This window comes from Neomonachus schauinslandi, chromosome 2, assembly GCF_002201575.2.
Source record: "Neomonachus schauinslandi chromosome 2, ASM220157v2, whole genome shotgun sequence".
Lineage (NCBI taxonomy): Eukaryota > Metazoa > Chordata > Mammalia > Carnivora > Phocidae > Neomonachus > Neomonachus schauinslandi.
Window position 1 is genome coordinate 49579219 of NC_058404.1, and position 18335 is coordinate 49597553.

Below are 18335 nucleotides of genomic sequence, written 5' to 3' on the forward strand. Positions count from 1 at the left end.
CTCAGAAGATAGTACTTCCCAGCAGCAGAGAATGGCAGCAAATACCATGGAGTAGATAGAAATTTCACAGCCATACACACCATAGTTTCTTACCATAAGTAACAAGGCATAACTCACACAATCAGGTGAAGAATTTGCATTCTCCCCCTTCACTTTCAGTTTTAAATTTCTTACTGCTGTAACCAGTGAGTCAAAAGCAACAGCGACATTGCTATAACATTAAAAGCTTAATTTTATAGACCACGAAATATCACCATGGGACATTGTCCTGGCCTACCACCAAGAAAATAAAGACTTTGAGAAAACAAGAGCAGCAAAATGATCTCTATAGCAGAACTGTGAGGGCATCATGACCAGAAGAATTAAGAACATGTGTGTTAATATAACCAAAGGTTGTATGATGAGAAGGGCATAATATTATGGATAACCAATATGAGGCTGATGAAAGAAACCGTGTTCTCAGTTCTCCTATTATGACACCATTAGGGCTCTCTCTGGAGAATCCAGCAATAGAAGTGTACCCCAGCTCTAATTCCAAGAAGCCAAACCGTCAGTTCTATTTCTCTATCAATACATCACTTAAAAGATTTATGCAGGACAAATGGTACAGGTGGGTGTAGGCTTAAGATTTTGAAGTGACACTCTTATTACTTTACAGATGTGTGGGGGAATTAAAACTTAACAGAATGCTGTAAAACGAGAGGTACAATCTCTTTAAACATGGAATTAGTAATGTCCTCAGACTCACTCAGAATTTATTTCAAGATGGTGATGACTCAGTTCCTAACGTAGCAAATGCCTTTGGTGGAGAGAGTCATCCAGAGTCTACCTGTGATGTTAGATTTTCATGCTTTGGGACTGATAATTTACTTAATTTTGGATGTGATTATTTTCTAGGTTTTTTAGAATAAAGATTAAAATCTTTGGGATACTTTCTATTTTATTTTTCTATTTTTTGTATTTCTAATTTAACCATGATATTGCTAAACAGGTTTCCATTAGAATTCTTTGGTTTTATGTAGCTCACCATGCACTAATTTAAAGCATTTGTTTTCCAATAAGCATGGACAGAATCCCTTCAAATACATTACCTTATTTTTTGCGTTGAATATTACTGAACTATTACTATGGCTACCTACATAAGAATTCATTCAGATTTATGTTTTGCTACTTGCTTTTTACCCATTTTTATTTGCATACTTTCTTGGTATATACCGCATAAAAAATTATTCAAACTTATTTTATATTGACTTGTTTTTTTTGTTATCAATCATCACTGAAATTCTAGCCTAGGCTTTTACAGTGCTGAGGTAGAGAATGTTTTTATGTACCACCCTTTGTTGATCCCAATACATTTCTTTCAGAGCATGTGATTTTATACTTTTTTTCCAACAGAGTTTGTAGGATATTACTAACTATCCAGAACTTGTATTTTCTACTTAAGTTCTAGTCATAAAGCACTGTATTTACATGAACAAAATAACTTCTCTATAAAGCTACTTTAAAAGCACTTTCAAAATACATAGTAATAACAGGCTTATGTTATTTTTCCAAAAATTTCCTTGTATGATTGGAATGCATCTTTACATAGCAATACATTTTATACACTTGCAAATATTTTGTTTGCATTTTTGTGTTCCATTTCTCATGAAGACTTAGAATAATCTTCATAGTTATAATTTTAATGGCAGCACTGCAGTCTAGCATTTTAATTTGTTTCATTTAGTAAACTGTTCCCTGATATTGGACATTTAGGTTGCTTCCAGCTTTCTTTTTTTTTTTATCACTATCCTGACCTCCATGACAGCTAAAATCCATGTACATAGCAAAATCCATTTTTACTTTTGATGAAGTCATCTATTAGAGTAGTATAATCTAGGAAAAGGATCACTCATGCTAAGGGAACCTTACTTGATGATGATGAATATACTTTCTGGAACAAGGGGAGTATAAATGAATTTTGTGGGTTTTGCTGTGTATATTGATATAGTTTTCCAAAGGGATTAGGATAAGCTTCCAATTTCGAATAGTAAGTAGTTATTGGTTTTATCACAATCTCTATAGAATCAGATGCTTACATTTTTTATTTACCTATGGGTTTTAATTTGCATTTCTGTAGTTTTTAGTGAAGATTAACATTTTTTCATGTAACTGATTATTATTTGTGCTTCTTCTTAAATCAGTTGTCTGTTTTGTATATAAGTTCCAGTCATGGAATTTGGATCATAAAGGAGATGGTGCTTTTTGTTGAGATAACTCAGAGAAAATCTAAATTTTACCTTTTAGAGGCCTTTTGAATTATCTTCATTCTTCTGGACAAATATGAAGACTAGGGAGACAAAAAGCCATGTTCACATAGTACATTTAACACTTAAGAACAAACAGTCTGATAGCTGTGTTCTGGTAAAAAGCTTCACATCTTGGCTTAATATTTTATATTTTATTTATTTTATATTTGGTTAAAGCTCAAATTTGGTATATATCTGGCCCTCTAGAAGGAAATTTGTATGGATAGCTGGATGGTAAAATTTTGAAATAGAGATGCTAAAGAAAGTTTTAGTGGGTAACTCAAACATTATATACAAATGTGTACAGGAAAAGACAGGGTCTTTAGACAGTGTTAAGTAACTGAGAAACCTGATTTGGGCAAAGAGAATCATATGGTTTTGACTCTGCAATGTTCCTTCTAGCTTCAGTTTTAAACTTTTAGAGCAACTCTGAGAATGTAGAAAACTGATAAAGAAACCATTGGCAAGGGAGAAGAGTCTCCTTCCAGAGTGTTGAATCTAGGTAATTTAATAATTATAGTTTATTTTTGTCTTAAACCATAGTAAAGGCAAATCGTATGTGTCTTTGTGTTCTGTGCCTTTAGGATATCTGGCTAGTTCTATGTAGGGTCACCTAGTGACAGCTTCTACCAATTACAGGTAATAAACTTAGTGTTGACTGGTGCATCTAAACATACAGGGAGATTTTAGGAATTGTTTTTCAGACAGGTGTTAGAAGGGGAGAGAGGAAGGAGAGTAGGAGAGAAGATATTTCAAGTGAAAACACAATGTTTTATACTTGGCCTTTTTTTTAATACTATATTTTACTAATAGATTACTTGGTATTTTTAATTGGACATTTTCCCCACCTTTTCTTTACTAATTTATAATTTACACTTCTAATTTTATGACCGTTGAGTCAGTAACATCTTATTGGGTACTTTTATGAAGCAGTATTCTAATAGATGATTCTCTGTTGTGGCCCTGAAGGATGCAGTGCATGATTGAATGTGAAATTCTGTGCAGACACATGATGGAGCCACATTAAAGTGCTGTTGCCTGCGGGCCCTTTGACAGCTGTCTGCCTTGCGGTGGTATTTAAATCACTGTGAAGCATTAGAATAAGAATACCAATTTGCAACCAAAACATGCTTCTGAAGCTTGAGAACCTTCAGACCAAAAAAGCTCTAGACATCATTTTGAGAGGTTTTTGATGAGCAAATTGCAAATATTAGCACCTCTAAGCTTAAAATGTTACCTACTGAAATAAAAAAGTGAATAAATATTATTGAGTGTAATCTCTTTTCAAGTCAAGAAAGTAAAACTAGATTGAAACAAATTGAGAAACCTAAAAATAATTTTAACTCCTACCTAGATGGAGTTCAGATGGTCAGTAATCTCACCTGGGCTTTGAGCTCCTAGAAGACTATAACAGTATCTGTTTATCTTTATATATTCCAGATTGCTTAATAGACTTCTTTGCACATAGAAGATGCTCAGGATATATAGAATTCCCTTTGTTTTCATTGCAAAAGACCTTGTCACTGAAAGTGGAGATTGCCACATTACTATTCCTTAATGAGGAAGAACTCCCATCTGGTATACTCCAAGCACATCACTGCCAAAGACCATTAAAACCACGTTGTGGGTGTCTGGGTGGCTCAGTCAGTTAAGCGTCTGCCTTCCTCTCAGGTTATGATCTCAGGGTTGCCCCACGTGTCGGGACTCCCTGTTCAGCAGGGCGTTTGCTTTTCCCTCTCCCTCTGCCCCTCCACACCAGCTCGTGCTCACTTGTGCATGTGCACTCTCTCTCTCTCTCAAATGAATAAATAAAATCTTTAAAAAAAAAAAAATGTTGCATTTTTGTAGTGATAGACATAAATTTAAGGATATTTATGAATTGTCAGCAGCATCATAAATCCCTCTATTATCAGGTCCTCTCTGACTTGTGCTTCATGGTAATTAGAGCTAGCTTCTGGGACATGTGACCTGTGTAGTCTCATAAGGCCTTGAACTTGGCTTAATGCTTTGCTTTCACCATCTTGAAATTACTAATAGTTTCATAACAAGAGGCTGTTGTCATTGTACTAGGCCCCACCAATTATTAGCCAGCCCTCTTGTTAATTATTTCGGTCATATAATTCTGCTTAACACTATATGATAAAACCAGTCCCTTAGAGAGTTTACTTCATTTGAAAATTTTAGTCTTTTAAAAGTACTGGTTCATTATTAGAAATATTTGTAGAGAGCCCGTTCTTCCTTTCCCTCCCCATCTCTCCTTCCCCTCCCCACCTCTCCTTCCCATCACCGATGGAGGCAATGCCATGGAGGCATTGACCACAGCATATCTGTCATCTGAAGAAATGGAGAGTAAGGGTAGAGAGTGCAGCGATGGCAGCTTGAGTAGTTAGGAAATTGGTTACATTGAGCAAATAAACTATTTGATTTAGCAAATAAGTCAATATAATAAAGATAAAAGAGCCAGATTTCTCATTGTCTGAAGGGATTTATAAATAATGAAAGGTGGAAAATTGAACACTGGATTAGAATTGTAACTATCAGTATGAACTCATGGGTTTTTAAAATTTACATATAGAAAAGTTATAGATGTACGTTTATGTGTGTGCATATATGAATGCCTATATGCACATACAAATATGTATGTATATACATAAATTTCTTGGTTGTTTACACTGAGAGAATCTGGAGGCAATGACACCTCGGTAGTAGTGAGCACAGTGAGTGCCCAGATCTTGATTTCTAAATACCATTCCTCACTAAAAGAAATTAGGGCTGCTTGGAAAAATGGCCAATTCCAGGGCTGGAGCAGCAAACATACAAAATAAACCTGGAACATCTTGTTGTTCTAGAAAGTAAGGAAATATTCAAAGAATGAGGACATGTCAAAAGGACCCAGAAACCAGCCTGAATACATACCCACTGGCCAAATCTAATTTAAGCAACAAAATAAAAAACATTAGCATCAGATTACAACTCTTTGAATAAAAAAGGAATCCATGAGTTCATAGGTGAATAAGTAAATGCAGAAGAGAAAGTTCTTCCTTGCAGTACAAGCCCAGCTAATAAATGTAGAAGGGATGATAGATAATCACCAGTTTGACAGTCATAATAGGGATGGTGAAACAGGAGTCATCGGCGCATGTTAGACTAGTAGTTGGAGGGTTGATGAGGAACAAGATTTGTTCTGATACTGTGTAAACAGGTGTCCTTTTTGCAATCTACTAAATTACCCATTTTTCACATTTTTGTGCTTTGTGTTGATTTTGCTGTTTAAAATGGCCCCAAGCATAATGCTGAATTGCTGTCTAGCATTCCTAAGCACAAGAAAGCTGTAATAAGCCTTCTGAAGAAAATAAATATTAGATGAGCTTCATTAAGGCATGAATTATACTGCTGCTAGCCACAAGTATTAGGTTAATGAATCAGATATATGTTAAATAAAGTATCTTTACACAGAAATAAAATAAAACAGGGTTATGTATTGATCAGTTGAAGAAAATGTGACTGAGTCTCACAGAAACCTAACCCTGCATTTTCTGTAGGGGCAGTGTTTGAGTAATTGCTAATACAGTGCTCATGGCACCTTTATAGAATTTAAGCGCAGTGAATAACAAGAATCAAATGTATCTGTCATTTAATGGGTACTAACAGTGATTGCCAGTGATTTTATCAGATTAATGTCATGTATAACAGGATTTTAAATTTTACCTGTAAGTCATGAAAATACATGTATTTGTGAGTTATTTATAAAATATTTCAGAGTAAATGGGGCACCTGGGTGGCTCAGTTGGTTAAGCATCTGACTTCAGCTCAGGTCATGATCTCAGGGTCCTGAGATCGAGCCCCAGAGCCCCACATCAGGCTCTGAGCTGAGTGGGGAATCTGCTTCTAACCTCTCCCTCTGCCCCTCCGCCACCTTTTGCGCACACACTCTCTCTCTCTCTCAAATAAAACCTTAAAAAAATGTTTCAGGGTAAAAAAGGGCATTTAGAAGACTTGAACTTTGGCTTATATAATATGAAACAGTAAAATATTTAAAACAGTATATTTGCACATTCCTTGCCAAAATAAACCATATTTTTTTTACTTCAATAACCTTCATTTAGTTGCATCTGATTACTAATTTATTTTTTTTTAAAGATTATTTTTTTTGAGAGAGAGCGTGACAGGGAGGGGCAGAGGGAGAGGGAGAGAGAGTCACAGCAGACTGCTCGCTCAGCACGGAGCCCCATGCAGGGCTCAGTCTCACAACCCTGAGATCATGACCTGAGCTGAAACCAAGAGACGGCTGCCTAAACGACTGCACCACCCAGGCGCCCCTGCTGATTTAAAATATATTTGATTTTAAGAAACTGTAGTTCCAAAGATAGAAAGTTAATTTTTTTTTACTAAAAACTGTAAGTAAACCATATATATTAACTAATCACTCTAAAATATATTATTTAATATCACCCTCACTCTTAACTCACTGGTGTGTCATTGTCTTAAAGAATTTTGGCTTATCATTGCTTTATGTAATGGAAACTCTACTGGCTTCCAGAGCCTAATAGATTCACGTGTATAGCTTTTAATGCTAATTGATTGGCTTTTGATACTTTTGAGTGAGTGAGAAATATCTTACTAGAATCAAATGGGTGAATTAGCTAATTGTATATACTTAACATTTGGAGGGATAAGTAAAAAGAGAAGAAAAAGATTCAAGTTGATTCAAAAGCAAATGAGAAGAAAAGATATTTGGTGTATTCTTCAAGTCTTTCTTCTAATCAACCAAATATTAGACAAAACAAATTGGGGACTTGTCTTTGAATAGGAAACAGATGTGCTAAGCATATTCAGATTTTTTTTAACTTTTCAGATGCTGATTTTTGTCTAGAAGAGGGTGTTGGGGGCTACTAAAATAAAGCTCATAACTTCAAATTTTGATTGAAATCTCCTTGGTGCCTGGCACTTTATGCTGTATTAATGCCAGGAAATAAAATTTATCTCCTTTTATCTTTAGGCAAGCTGTTAATCTTCTAATGCAGAGTCACTTCTAATTTAGATTTCTAGGAAACTGGGAGGGGTGAGGGAGTATTCTTCGAGTCCAGTTGTTGGCTGAGCCAGGCTTTTGAGCTTCCTGGTTACTTGTCATTCAGCAACTGTATGGGCAAGTGTTTATAAGCTTTATTAATAAAGAAGTGCATTGATAATAATTGTTATTTCTCCTCCTTAAACAAATCAGATATTTAAAAAGACAGTTGTATTTCTTGTTTTGCTGAGTGCAAATATATCTCTTCAGCCAAAAATCATTACTGATGGTTATCAGACATTTGTTTTACACTTTGTGATCTTATAAAGTGATTTTCATCGGGTGTTTCTCACAAAAACCCTGAGTGGTACGTGAATATTATGATTTCATGGATGGGAAAAGAGGGACAGAGAAGCTCTGAACCTTGCTTCCTGTTTAGAATATTCTGCTTTTCTGATCTGCTTTGTAGGTTTTTGTTTCCTTTTTTTATTTAATATCCCTGTCTTACTGCTGTAGAGAATGATTTATATTTTACAACAGCTGATGTTTTTCTTTTGCAGAGATATTCCAATGCCCTTAGTCAGTTCAGGAGTAGAGCATGGTAATTTGAGAGAGCTGGCATTTGCAAGAATGAAGGACCTTGGAATACAGGTAAGAGTCTGACCGTAACCGTTAAGATCAAAGTAATCTGAAACACAAAACACTTTGATACATACTTACAGACTCACAAGTTTGGTCAAAAAGTTTCATATGAAGGCATTCTTACTCTGTAACATGAAGTTGAAACTAGTGCTTGCAAAGGCTGCATCTTATCCCTTACACCCCTCTGCTTTCTTCCAAAGGAGTGTAGGTTTGCTGATTTAAGGATTGCTTTTTCACCTACTCAGATGCCAACTATGTGTGCTCAACTCTCTTTTTTAAATTTTGATGTATTTCTTTTTTTCTTTCTTTTGAAGTATTGGGTGTTCAATTCTTTTTTTTTTTTTTAAAGATTTTATTTATTTATTTGACAGAGAGATAGCACAAGCAGACAGAGTGGCAGGCAGAGGGAGAGGGAGAAGCAGGCTCTCCGCTGAGCAGGGAGCCGGACGTGGGGCTCGATCCCAGGACCCCAGAATCATGACCTGAGCCAAAGGCAGCCGCTTAACCGACTGAGCCACCTAGGCGCCCCTGGGTGTTCGATTCTTGACTAGTGGTGACAGACTATATGAGTGTACATTTGAAGAAACAAGGTTTACTGCTGTGTAAAATGATTACCAAACAGTGCTGTTGCCCACATAGTCCAGTGTGCCTTGCCCCACTCCACCCCCATGTTTGTTCAGGTTCTTACTTCTGCAGATATTTATTAAACATCGTTCTACTGACCCTGAAAGTTACAAAAGAGCCCAGGAATCTGTGACAGTCTCTGCAGATGACTCTTAAATCACAGTAAGGTGATTATGACATAAATTCACAGAGCCCTAGAAACTCCTTAGAGCTGCTAAAGAGAAAAAGCCAGGAGTGGGGGTCATGGCCTGAGCATTGATTCCTGGGCTCTGCCTTCAGCAGTTTGTTTTACCAGGTCTGGGATGGAGCTGTGGGATATTCTCATGCACAATCGAAACATGGACCACACTTTGAGAGACATCGTCTTGAGGATTGCATATCATGTTTGTGGACTTGCCCAAGACATTTTATTCTTTCAGTCAAATTTTATGGAGAAAACTTTTCAGAAAATTGTTTGTCCAAAGAAGAGTTTGTGAACATGATTGGCTTATTATTTAAAAAAAAAATTTTAAGTTCTAGAAAAATAGCAAGTGTATTATTTATAGTAATTAATAGCAAGCACCAAACAAGACTGTATGCCTGTTCTGCTTCCCAGTTTCCAGCTGCCCTTATCTTCCAGCTCCTCTGTTCTCTGAGAATACCACAGCCAAAGTGACTGACCTGGCCTGGTTATCCTGATAATCTCATCATCTAGCTATCATCTTTAACCCAGTATCCCTTTTAAACCTTGATAGCCTCTCTTAAACTGGGAAGACTGAAAATCAGTGATAGCCCAAAGACATCTAGTTCACATAGGCAATGTCTTATCAGAATATAAGCACACACCAATCTCTGCTTTTTAAAAAACATTCTCCTGGCACCTGAGTGGCTCAGTTAAGTTTCTGATTCTTGGTTTTGGCTTGGCCTGTGATGTCAGGGTTTTGGGATCAGGCCCCATGCCAGGCTTATATGCTGGGCATGGAGTCTGCTTGGGATTCTCTCACCCTCACCCTCTCCGTCTGACCCTCCCCCTGCCAAAAAAGGCATTATCTCATAGCCCCCCTCCCAAAGGCATGCAGGTGTTCATTAAAAGCATGTTAACTATGGCCTGTTCACATGCAAACTACTATATAGAACTGCTGTAGCTAAAAGACAACATCAAGGGCACCCAGGTGGCTCAGTAGTTAAGCATCTGCCTTCGGCTCAGGTCATGGTCCCAGGGTCCTGGGATTGAGTCCCACATCAGGCTCCCTGCTCGGCAGGAAACCTGCTTCTCCCTTTCCCACTCTCTCTGCTTGTGTTCCCTCTCTCGCTGTGTCTCTCTCTGTCAAATAAATAAATAAAATCTTTTAAATAAATAAATAAATAAAAGACAACATCTAAATGTAATAGATTTGTAATTACAGAGACTTGTGATCTTTGTTTGCTATATTAATTTTTGAGTTCATAGAATCCACATCAGCAAGGCATTATCTTGGACTGGCTCCTGGGACATGGAAATAGCTTTGTTTTTACAGAGCTGAATAACGAGCTCTTATTTTTCTCATGGAATTCTATACGTATATAACAGTACTTCATAAATATGCTATTTTAGTAATATAGCTTGCATGACATCATCACATTTCCTAGGATGATCTTTTCTCACAGGTAGAAAATGTTAGAATCCTGACAATGATTTTTACAGTTTATTCTGTAGGGGAAAATAGACCATAGGACATATAATGGAATACTGTAAGGACTTTGTAATTATAAATGCCAGGCTATGTAGTATGCACACTGGGTTGTGGAATAGAAGTGAGAGTCTCATCACATGAGCTTGGCCTTGCAGAGACCAGGCATTGCATGTGTATCATCTGCAGGCAGCTCTGTGCCTCCTAGTGATGCTCTCGTGACTGTGGTTCAGACTCTATAATAAATAGCTCTGGGTTCCTTCTTTTCTTTCTTTTTTCCTCCCTTCCTTCCTCCCATCCTTTCTCCCATCCTTTCTTCCACAATGCCCTTCTCTGCAAAAAAAAAAAAAAAAGCACAGCAGTCTTTGAGCCTCCCTCTTTTTGACATTTTAAAATGATACAAACATGGTGATGGTGAAGACGTAGTTTTGGATTGTACATTCAGGTACAGTTATATCCCCTGGGTAAAACTATTTTCAGATTTTAGGACCTATGTTATTTACTTTGAGTATTATATATTGATCTCAGAATTCTAAGCTTGTTTTTAAAGCATTACTGTACTAACTTTATACTTTATTTCCCCTATCCTCAGATTTATTAAAGATGGTTTTATTTTTAAATTTAGTTGTTTTTCTCTCATTGTAAATTATGTCCAAACTTAATTTTGAGCCCAGGGTTTGGTGGAAAGGTGTGAATAAAAATTGAATTAGTTACCAGTTTTGTATTTGCCCCTCTCCTCCACCTTTTTTGGCAGTGTCGAGATGTAAGAACCAGAGAGGTTGGAATCCAGGAAATTCATCACAAAGTACGGCCATACCAGGTTAGTTTCTTCATTTTATAGAGAGTTTGGGTCCTGTTCATAAATTTTTGGCAAGGCTGGACCCACACTTTCTAACCAACAGGACTGATCCCTAGAAGTTAATAAGTAAACTAAGCAAAGTGTAATTGACGATCAGATATGGATGTCAAGACAGGAAAGGCAAATATGAGGGTGGGTGAATCGTAGAAGAGCCAGGCTAGGAAAACCAAGTCTGAGCTTCATTCTGGATCAGCACAATCCACCAGAATTTTCTGCAGGGTTGGAAATGTTCTATAATCTGCGCCATCCAATATGGTATCAACCACCGGTCACAAGTGACATAGTGGTTACCTTCAGGTAGAGCTGGATGTGATGTTTATTTCTGCGTGTACAACTATTAAATTCTACACCATTGGTGGTAGTCAAATCAATAAATGGGCCCTTATCAACAGGGGTTCCACAAAACTTAAGCGTAATGCCCAAAAGTATTTATTGTTTGTACAGAGAGCTAACTTCTCTCCTATATACCTATACTAGCTATGTGCCACATTTCCTGTGGGAGTTAACTCTTTTGTGGAACCCCATTTGAGAAAGACTAGATGACACCTGCATTGACATTTTTAACATTTGGGACCTTTTGAGGAAAAAAGTAGACCCAAACACAGTTAATAGTTTTTCCAAATTCATTTGCAATCCAGTTAGTTAGCAAACATTAAGTTTGAGAAGAAACATAAGCATTAGTCTGAATTGTTTACCTCACTACTCTACTATCTGCCTATTTTTGGAATGTGTCTGGGTGTGACCATATGTAGGTTTCTCTGTGCATACTGTTACATATTGCTTATATAGATGCAAAATTCAAGGGCCACTTGAACAATGAGTGAGTCAAAAGCCTATGTAGATTGCTACCACAAGAGCTTCCCCCAAAAGCTACTTTCCAGTGCTTGATTTTCTTTGATGTTTTAATTTTGTAACTTACTAGGCAGAATATTTTAAAGGGCTCATCCCTTTAAAGGGATGCCATACTTTCTTAAAATCCCATCAAGAAACAAGTGATCAATAACACATTTTTTCCCCCAAAAGCAGGTTTTAATGGAAGAGGTAAAGGCCAGGAAATGAAACTCTTGAGCCACCTGACTGTTCTGGGGCTCAGTGGTGCCCGCAAGAGCTACACATGTGATATAATGTGTAATTTTACCTTAGAGACTCTTTGTGGAGGATCAAAGATTTAAGTACATAGAAGCATTTACTAAGCCAGATCTCTGCAAGAATCTCAAGGTTAATGAAGTTCAAATATGTTTTCCTTTTATAATATTCCATGAACAAGGCATGAACTCTTATTTAATCATTGATATGTGAGAGTAGACAAGTAAAAAGAAACATAATTCATGATTATTCATTCTTTATCCTTAATTGGGTATATTAGCCTAAATAAGTACTTATAACAGTGAATTTTGTTCTCTAATTTAAAAACATTTTTAATTTTTATTAAACAGATTGAATTGGTAAGGAGAGATTATGTTGCAAATGGTGGCTGGGAAACATTCTTATCATATGAAGACCCAGATCAAGACATATTGATTGGCCTCCTGCGATTACGAAAGTGTTCAGAGGAAACCTTCCGTTTTGAATTGGTTGGAGGTGTTTCCATAGTTCGAGAGCTGCATGTGTATGGAAGTGTAGTTCCTGTGAGCAGTCGAGATCCTACTAAATTTCAGCATCAGGTATGCTGTATTCCATTTCTGTTTGACTGTAATTAAGAAATTGCCCAGGGGTGTCTGGGTGGCTCAGTCAGTTAAACATCTGACTTGATTTCAGCTCAGGTCATGAGCTCAGGGTCATGAGAACGAACCCCGCATTGGGCTCTGTGCTGATCTTGGAGCCTGCTTAAGATTCTCGCTCTCCCTCTGCCCCTCCTCCCCCCCCAGCCCTCCCTACGCTGCTCACTCTCACAGGCACGTGCACTCTCTCTCTCTCAAAAATAGATTCATAAGGAAGGAATGAAGGAAGGAGAAAGAAATTGCCCAAAGGAGGAAAAGTGAAAAAGAATGGGTGGAGGGAGGGGGCAGAGGAAGAGACAGTGAAAGAGGAAGGAGGAAGGGGGAAAGGCAAGTACAGAAACCGAGGAGCTAATATTTTATGTTCAGGGATATTTTCTCTCCCAAGTTGTAACCTTTTGGGTGTGAGAGGGGAGGAGTGAGAGACAAATTTGAGACTCAGTCAAGTAGAATGTAGTATTAGATTGAACCATATGAAATTGCTATTTTTGAAAGTCAGAAATGGTGTAATACCAGCAATTTCTTATGATTCAACTATGTATTATGAAATCAAAGCCAATGATAATGTAAAAGCACTTGTGAAATATTAAAGTTCTTCATAGATGCAAGCTAAATCTGATATGTAGTGGAATGCTATTCCACTCCCCACAAACAACTTAAATAAATAACTCACTTTTTCAAGTTTCCAGAAAATGGCTTAAATCACTAATGGTGGATATAGCGTAAATCTCTAACTTGGTGATTTAAGAATATTGCCTGGTTTCAAAAACCTTTTAGAAATTGGAGGGGTGACTAATAGATACAAGATTAGATGCCCCAGACTTAATCACCTGGACATTGCCTAGAGCTTATTTAAAAAGAGACGGAAGTTGAGAGACAATTGCCCCCTTCCTGTGATGAGGTTACATCATCTACAGAATACCTTTTGATGGCTTTTGTTGCAAAATTATTGCCTAGTCTGCTACAGTGTATTTTTGGTATAATTGAATGGTTTCTCTTTTCTTATCCCCATAATTTTTTTTTGTCACTCTTATTTAGCAGATTTTAGCAACTACTGAATATTAGCCTTTTTGTTTTACAGATCCTTCTTAATGACTTCCTTCCTTCCTTAATTCCCTGACCCCTCTTTTGCTCTTTCCAGGGATTTGGCATGCTGCTGATGGAGGAGGCAGAAAGAATAGCTAGAGAAGAACACGGATCTGGGAAAATAGCTGTGATATCAGGTAACTAGGGGAAGACAGAGTTCATGATTCATTCACATTTTTAACTTGGTATCACAATTAAAACGATCTCAGGCCTCTCTTGCCCCTATTTATGATTATTCACAATTGGGCAGCATATAGTAGTGAAAGACTTGTGGTCAAACACAGAATTCCTACGAGCAGTTTTGGTGGCATAGTTTCAGAAGCACTCCATCTCTGAGTGGCAAGACCAATAATCTGGATCCTGTCTTCCTTGCTGTCACACCAGTCATCTGTCTATCCCACTAGTTGTCATGGTCATTTCTTCTCTTGCGCTTTGTGCCCAGTTACTCTGTCTGGGAAAATGAAATTTGGTGATAAGGATCCAAGAAAAAGTAAACCAATATGGCCATTACCAATATTGTTGTTCAGAAACTTAAAATGGAACCTCGGGTGCCAGTACAAGTTGTTTAAAGGTAGAGTTCTTTGCTCCTTAAATACTGCCCTCAGTAACTTTGCTTCTGGGAAACCGCTTTCCCCTATTCGGAAGTTTCCCGATACTTTGTCTAGGACATCAGGTAATTGGGGAAGTGGGCACGAAAAGGAAATTCTGGTATGAATGGAGCAAAAATAACATATACACCGTTTCATTCCTACACTTTAGGACTATATCCTTACAAAAATTGCTGTTCCCAATAAGAAGCTAACATGGGGAAAGACATGATCAGAATATAGGTTGTTTTTCCTCCAGCATTTGTTCTCCCATTAGAAAACATTCTCTTTTAAAGGCCAATTATTTTCTTTTAAGATCTTTTAAATAATCTTTTCTAAAAACGGAAGTTGAAATGCGTTTTTTTTTAAATCAATAAGTTGTTGCTAATCAATAAATCAATACCCTTGCCTAGGTATTAACAATTATAATTACAAAAATGTAATGACCCAGGCTCACTTAATCATTTAGTCTGGCTATGGTTTTTGGCATTATCCAGACAGATTAGTAAAACATTTCTTAACATGGCTAGCTTTATATATTTTCATCTGTTATCTTTAATTTCACTAAAGAAGAGGGAACTAAATGAGGCTCACCTGATTGATACTGATATTTGTAATAAAAAAATGTTTACCTCTCAACTGTTTAACCTGTGGTTGTTCAGAAGTCAACCTTTCCTGGTACCAGGAGAGGGCCAGCCTGACTCAGGACTCCTTCCACACACATCTGTGGAGGGTTGAAAGCACCTGAAATTTCAGTGGTCCCTTTTGCTAGAGCACTCTCAGTGTTTTCAGCACAGTACTTCTCAAGCTTTAAATACGCTTGTGCTTCACCTGGAGATCTTGTTGGAATGCAGATTCTGATTCAGTCTGGGATGGGCCTTGAGAGTCTGCATTTCTAACCAGCTCTCAGTGATACCTATGCCGATCGTCTCTTCAGACCACACTTTGAGTATCAGCAAGGTTTTCATATTCTCTTTGAAATCATTAAGGTCAGGATACTCTCAGTGGCCCTGGCGGTGCCTGCCCTCCCACAGTCAGCTATGCAATCACATGGTTCTCTGGTATCTGTAGGAACATCATCAATTTTAAAACTAAAGAGCATTGGTATTCTATCACTTCTCCACATTATTTCATTAGCCTTCATAATATCTATCTCTTTTTAGAAATGTTACATGCACAGAGGGCCCCTGACTTGCCTGAGGTTCTATTCAGTTACCCATAAGAGCCTCAGTTTCTGTTTTTTATGAGCAGGGTGTCTTTCTAAGTAGAAATCAGCATCTGTCCTCTTCCTGGCTTTTTATCATAATCTGAATAATAGCTCAATTTCAGATCATCTGCCTATAGAATCTTTAAAATAATAAGAGACTTACTGAAAATAGCAGGGAAGAACCTTTCTCCTTATCAGCAGTCTACAATAGGACCACTAGATTTCTGTATAAGGAGTTTCTTTTGGCCAGTGGGTTTCTGTAGGAGCAGTCCTGGATTGTCTTTTTGAACCAAAGTGAGTTCTTCTGTCACTCTAGTCTGTAAGCTGGACCATTGCTTTCTATTGAGGAAAGCACATAGGGCCTTGACTTTCTCTTTGATTCAACATCTGATCATCTTTCAAACGAAAAAGCCAAGAACATTTGCTCTTTGTATGATGCATTTTATTTCTCTAATTTAGAAATATATTATTGTTCCAGTTAAGTTTCTGAATCAGACACCTGAGATGTCCATTATTCAGAACTTTGAGTAGTGCAGATTTAATATATTATTATCACATGTCTTTAATGTTGCTTTTATCCTTCCATGTTTGTTCATTTTTTACTTTGGTCTTTCTGCTTTGAGTACAATGGGTGTGTGTGTGTATGTATGTGTTTTAATTCATTTTTGCAAAAAGTCAAACAGCTTTTCTCCATAAATTGATCCTTGGAATGAAAAACTCTGTGATCACAGTGGTGTTTGTGTACTACACTTATTCACAGTGCGTCATTAGATGTGCTATATAGGAGACACGTGGCGGGGGGGGATTGGATTCCATTCCTGTGTTGACAGTAGCACTCCTTGTGATCTTGGATAATTTCACTTGATCTCCATGGACCTTTCTTTCCTTACTAAAAACAACAGAGGTAGGTTAACCATCTTTTACAGTTCTAGAGTCTAGAACTCTCCCCCTCAGTATCTTCATCTCTTTTAGTGCTCAGAGTAACCAGTTATGTTTTACTGATTACACCTTAAGTAGATTCTTTTCTGAAACCATGTTAGGAAGCCCTTCAATTTCATTAGTAATTGAGTTCTGTCTCCTTGTACATTGGGTATTTGATGATTAAAATTATACAGGTTCCCATAGGTAGATTATCCTATCCATGATTTGTGGATGGATGCATATTGACTTCAGTCACAATTTGGTGATATTTTGTGACCGTCCTGTTTTTTTCTGACCTTGTCCTTGATTTGTAAATCCATCCTTGTTCTGGTCTGTAGGCTTTTGTACACAGTAGTGGCCTAGATATTCTGTCCTGGCATAACTAGTAGCTTGAGCAAGGGAGAGACAGGTCATTTATCATTCTGGTTACTGTGACTGTAAGAGTAATGCACTTATGTAGAGTTTTTGTTTAATTACATTCTGATTCATTATGACTTCCCCTCAACTTGCCAGCAGATTTTCTGTTACTTGGATTTATAATCTTTGATTCTGCCTCTAGACAGTATGATTAACTGCACAGTAGATCTGATTTGAAACACTAGTCAGAAACACTCCCATGTGTTCTATTTTTCCCTATTAAAAACAAATCAGTTTTTATCTTTGTTACCTCAGTATATTTTGTTTCTAGAGTATTTTACAGCTGATTGATCCCTTTTTTAAAAAGATTATAGCTACATGAGAAAATGGAAAATTTTCTTGTTTATTGGAGTCAAATGAAGCACTTTCTTAGACTTCTAAGATTATTCATTCTATTTTTTAAGTATGTATATTTGTCTTAGTAAACTGTGTTTTAAAGTTAACCATCAACTCTAAATGTAAAAATTAAAGCAAAAATGAAATGTTTAGCTTCATCAGCATCAAAATTACCAAGTGCATTGAGTATCTCCTAAGTTCAAGGAACCAGTGCTGAGAGGGCAGAGGAGTACAAGATGCTGCCCTGTCTTTGAGGGATGTTGCTACTGGACTGCACAGCTAACTCAGCCTTCACCCCACAGTTATCCTTAACTGCAGAAGAAAGAAGATAAATTTTTCTCTCTACTTCCATCTCAATTCATGATTAATTGCCTCAGAATAAGAAGATAATCTTTTTCTACATACAAAAATGGGTAAATCGATAGGATAAGAACAGCCAGTTTACAAAATAATGTGTAAGCAGTTAATTACTGCTAAATATCTAAGCAATTAATTAGTCCCCATTATGTCCAAGTGCTTTAGTATCTCCCGAACTTCCTCATGTGGTTTCTATCAGCATACATCTGTTTAAGATTAACAAATTGTATCTACTTAAAAGCCATGATGTTTATGTGGATGATGAATATTCTTTCTAATATGTTAAGATGAAGCAGTTTTTTCTCTTCCCTGTCTTACGGTGTAAAGTGCAAGTGATTATACTGTAGAACCTAACTACAACATTTGAAATGCCATCACTAATAATCACCATGGAAACTGGAGATCTCTGATGTGAAACTGCCCATACCATTTCCAAAAGGGCAAATATAACTGATAGCTACTATTTAAAAAGCCACTTAATACCCCCAACAGAATGATTTGTTTTTCTTTTGGCAATTTTGGCTAGGTATCGGATCCAATCATGTTACCATTTCTGTTTGCCAAGCTAATTGCTATGCGTTAAGACAAACAGCTATTCCCCAAGCTGCCCCTAGTACCTTCGTCATAAGCAGTATT

At 37.1% G+C, this 18335-nt stretch overlaps 1 protein-coding gene across 1 annotated transcript in view; it reads left to right on the forward strand.

Annotated features, from left to right (window-relative positions):
• Positions 1-18335, forward strand: part of ELP3 (elongator acetyltransferase complex subunit 3) — a 103963-nt gene that overhangs the window by 65182 nt on the left and 20446 nt on the right. The window contains exons 11-14 of the mRNA XM_021698806.2: positions 7857-7947; positions 10966-11031; positions 12507-12734; positions 13930-14011. Of these exons, the coding sequence (XP_021554481.1) occupies positions 7857-7947; positions 10966-11031; positions 12507-12734; positions 13930-14011 (467 nt within the window). The remainder of the gene's footprint in view (positions 1-7856; positions 7948-10965; positions 11032-12506; positions 12735-13929; positions 14012-18335) is intronic.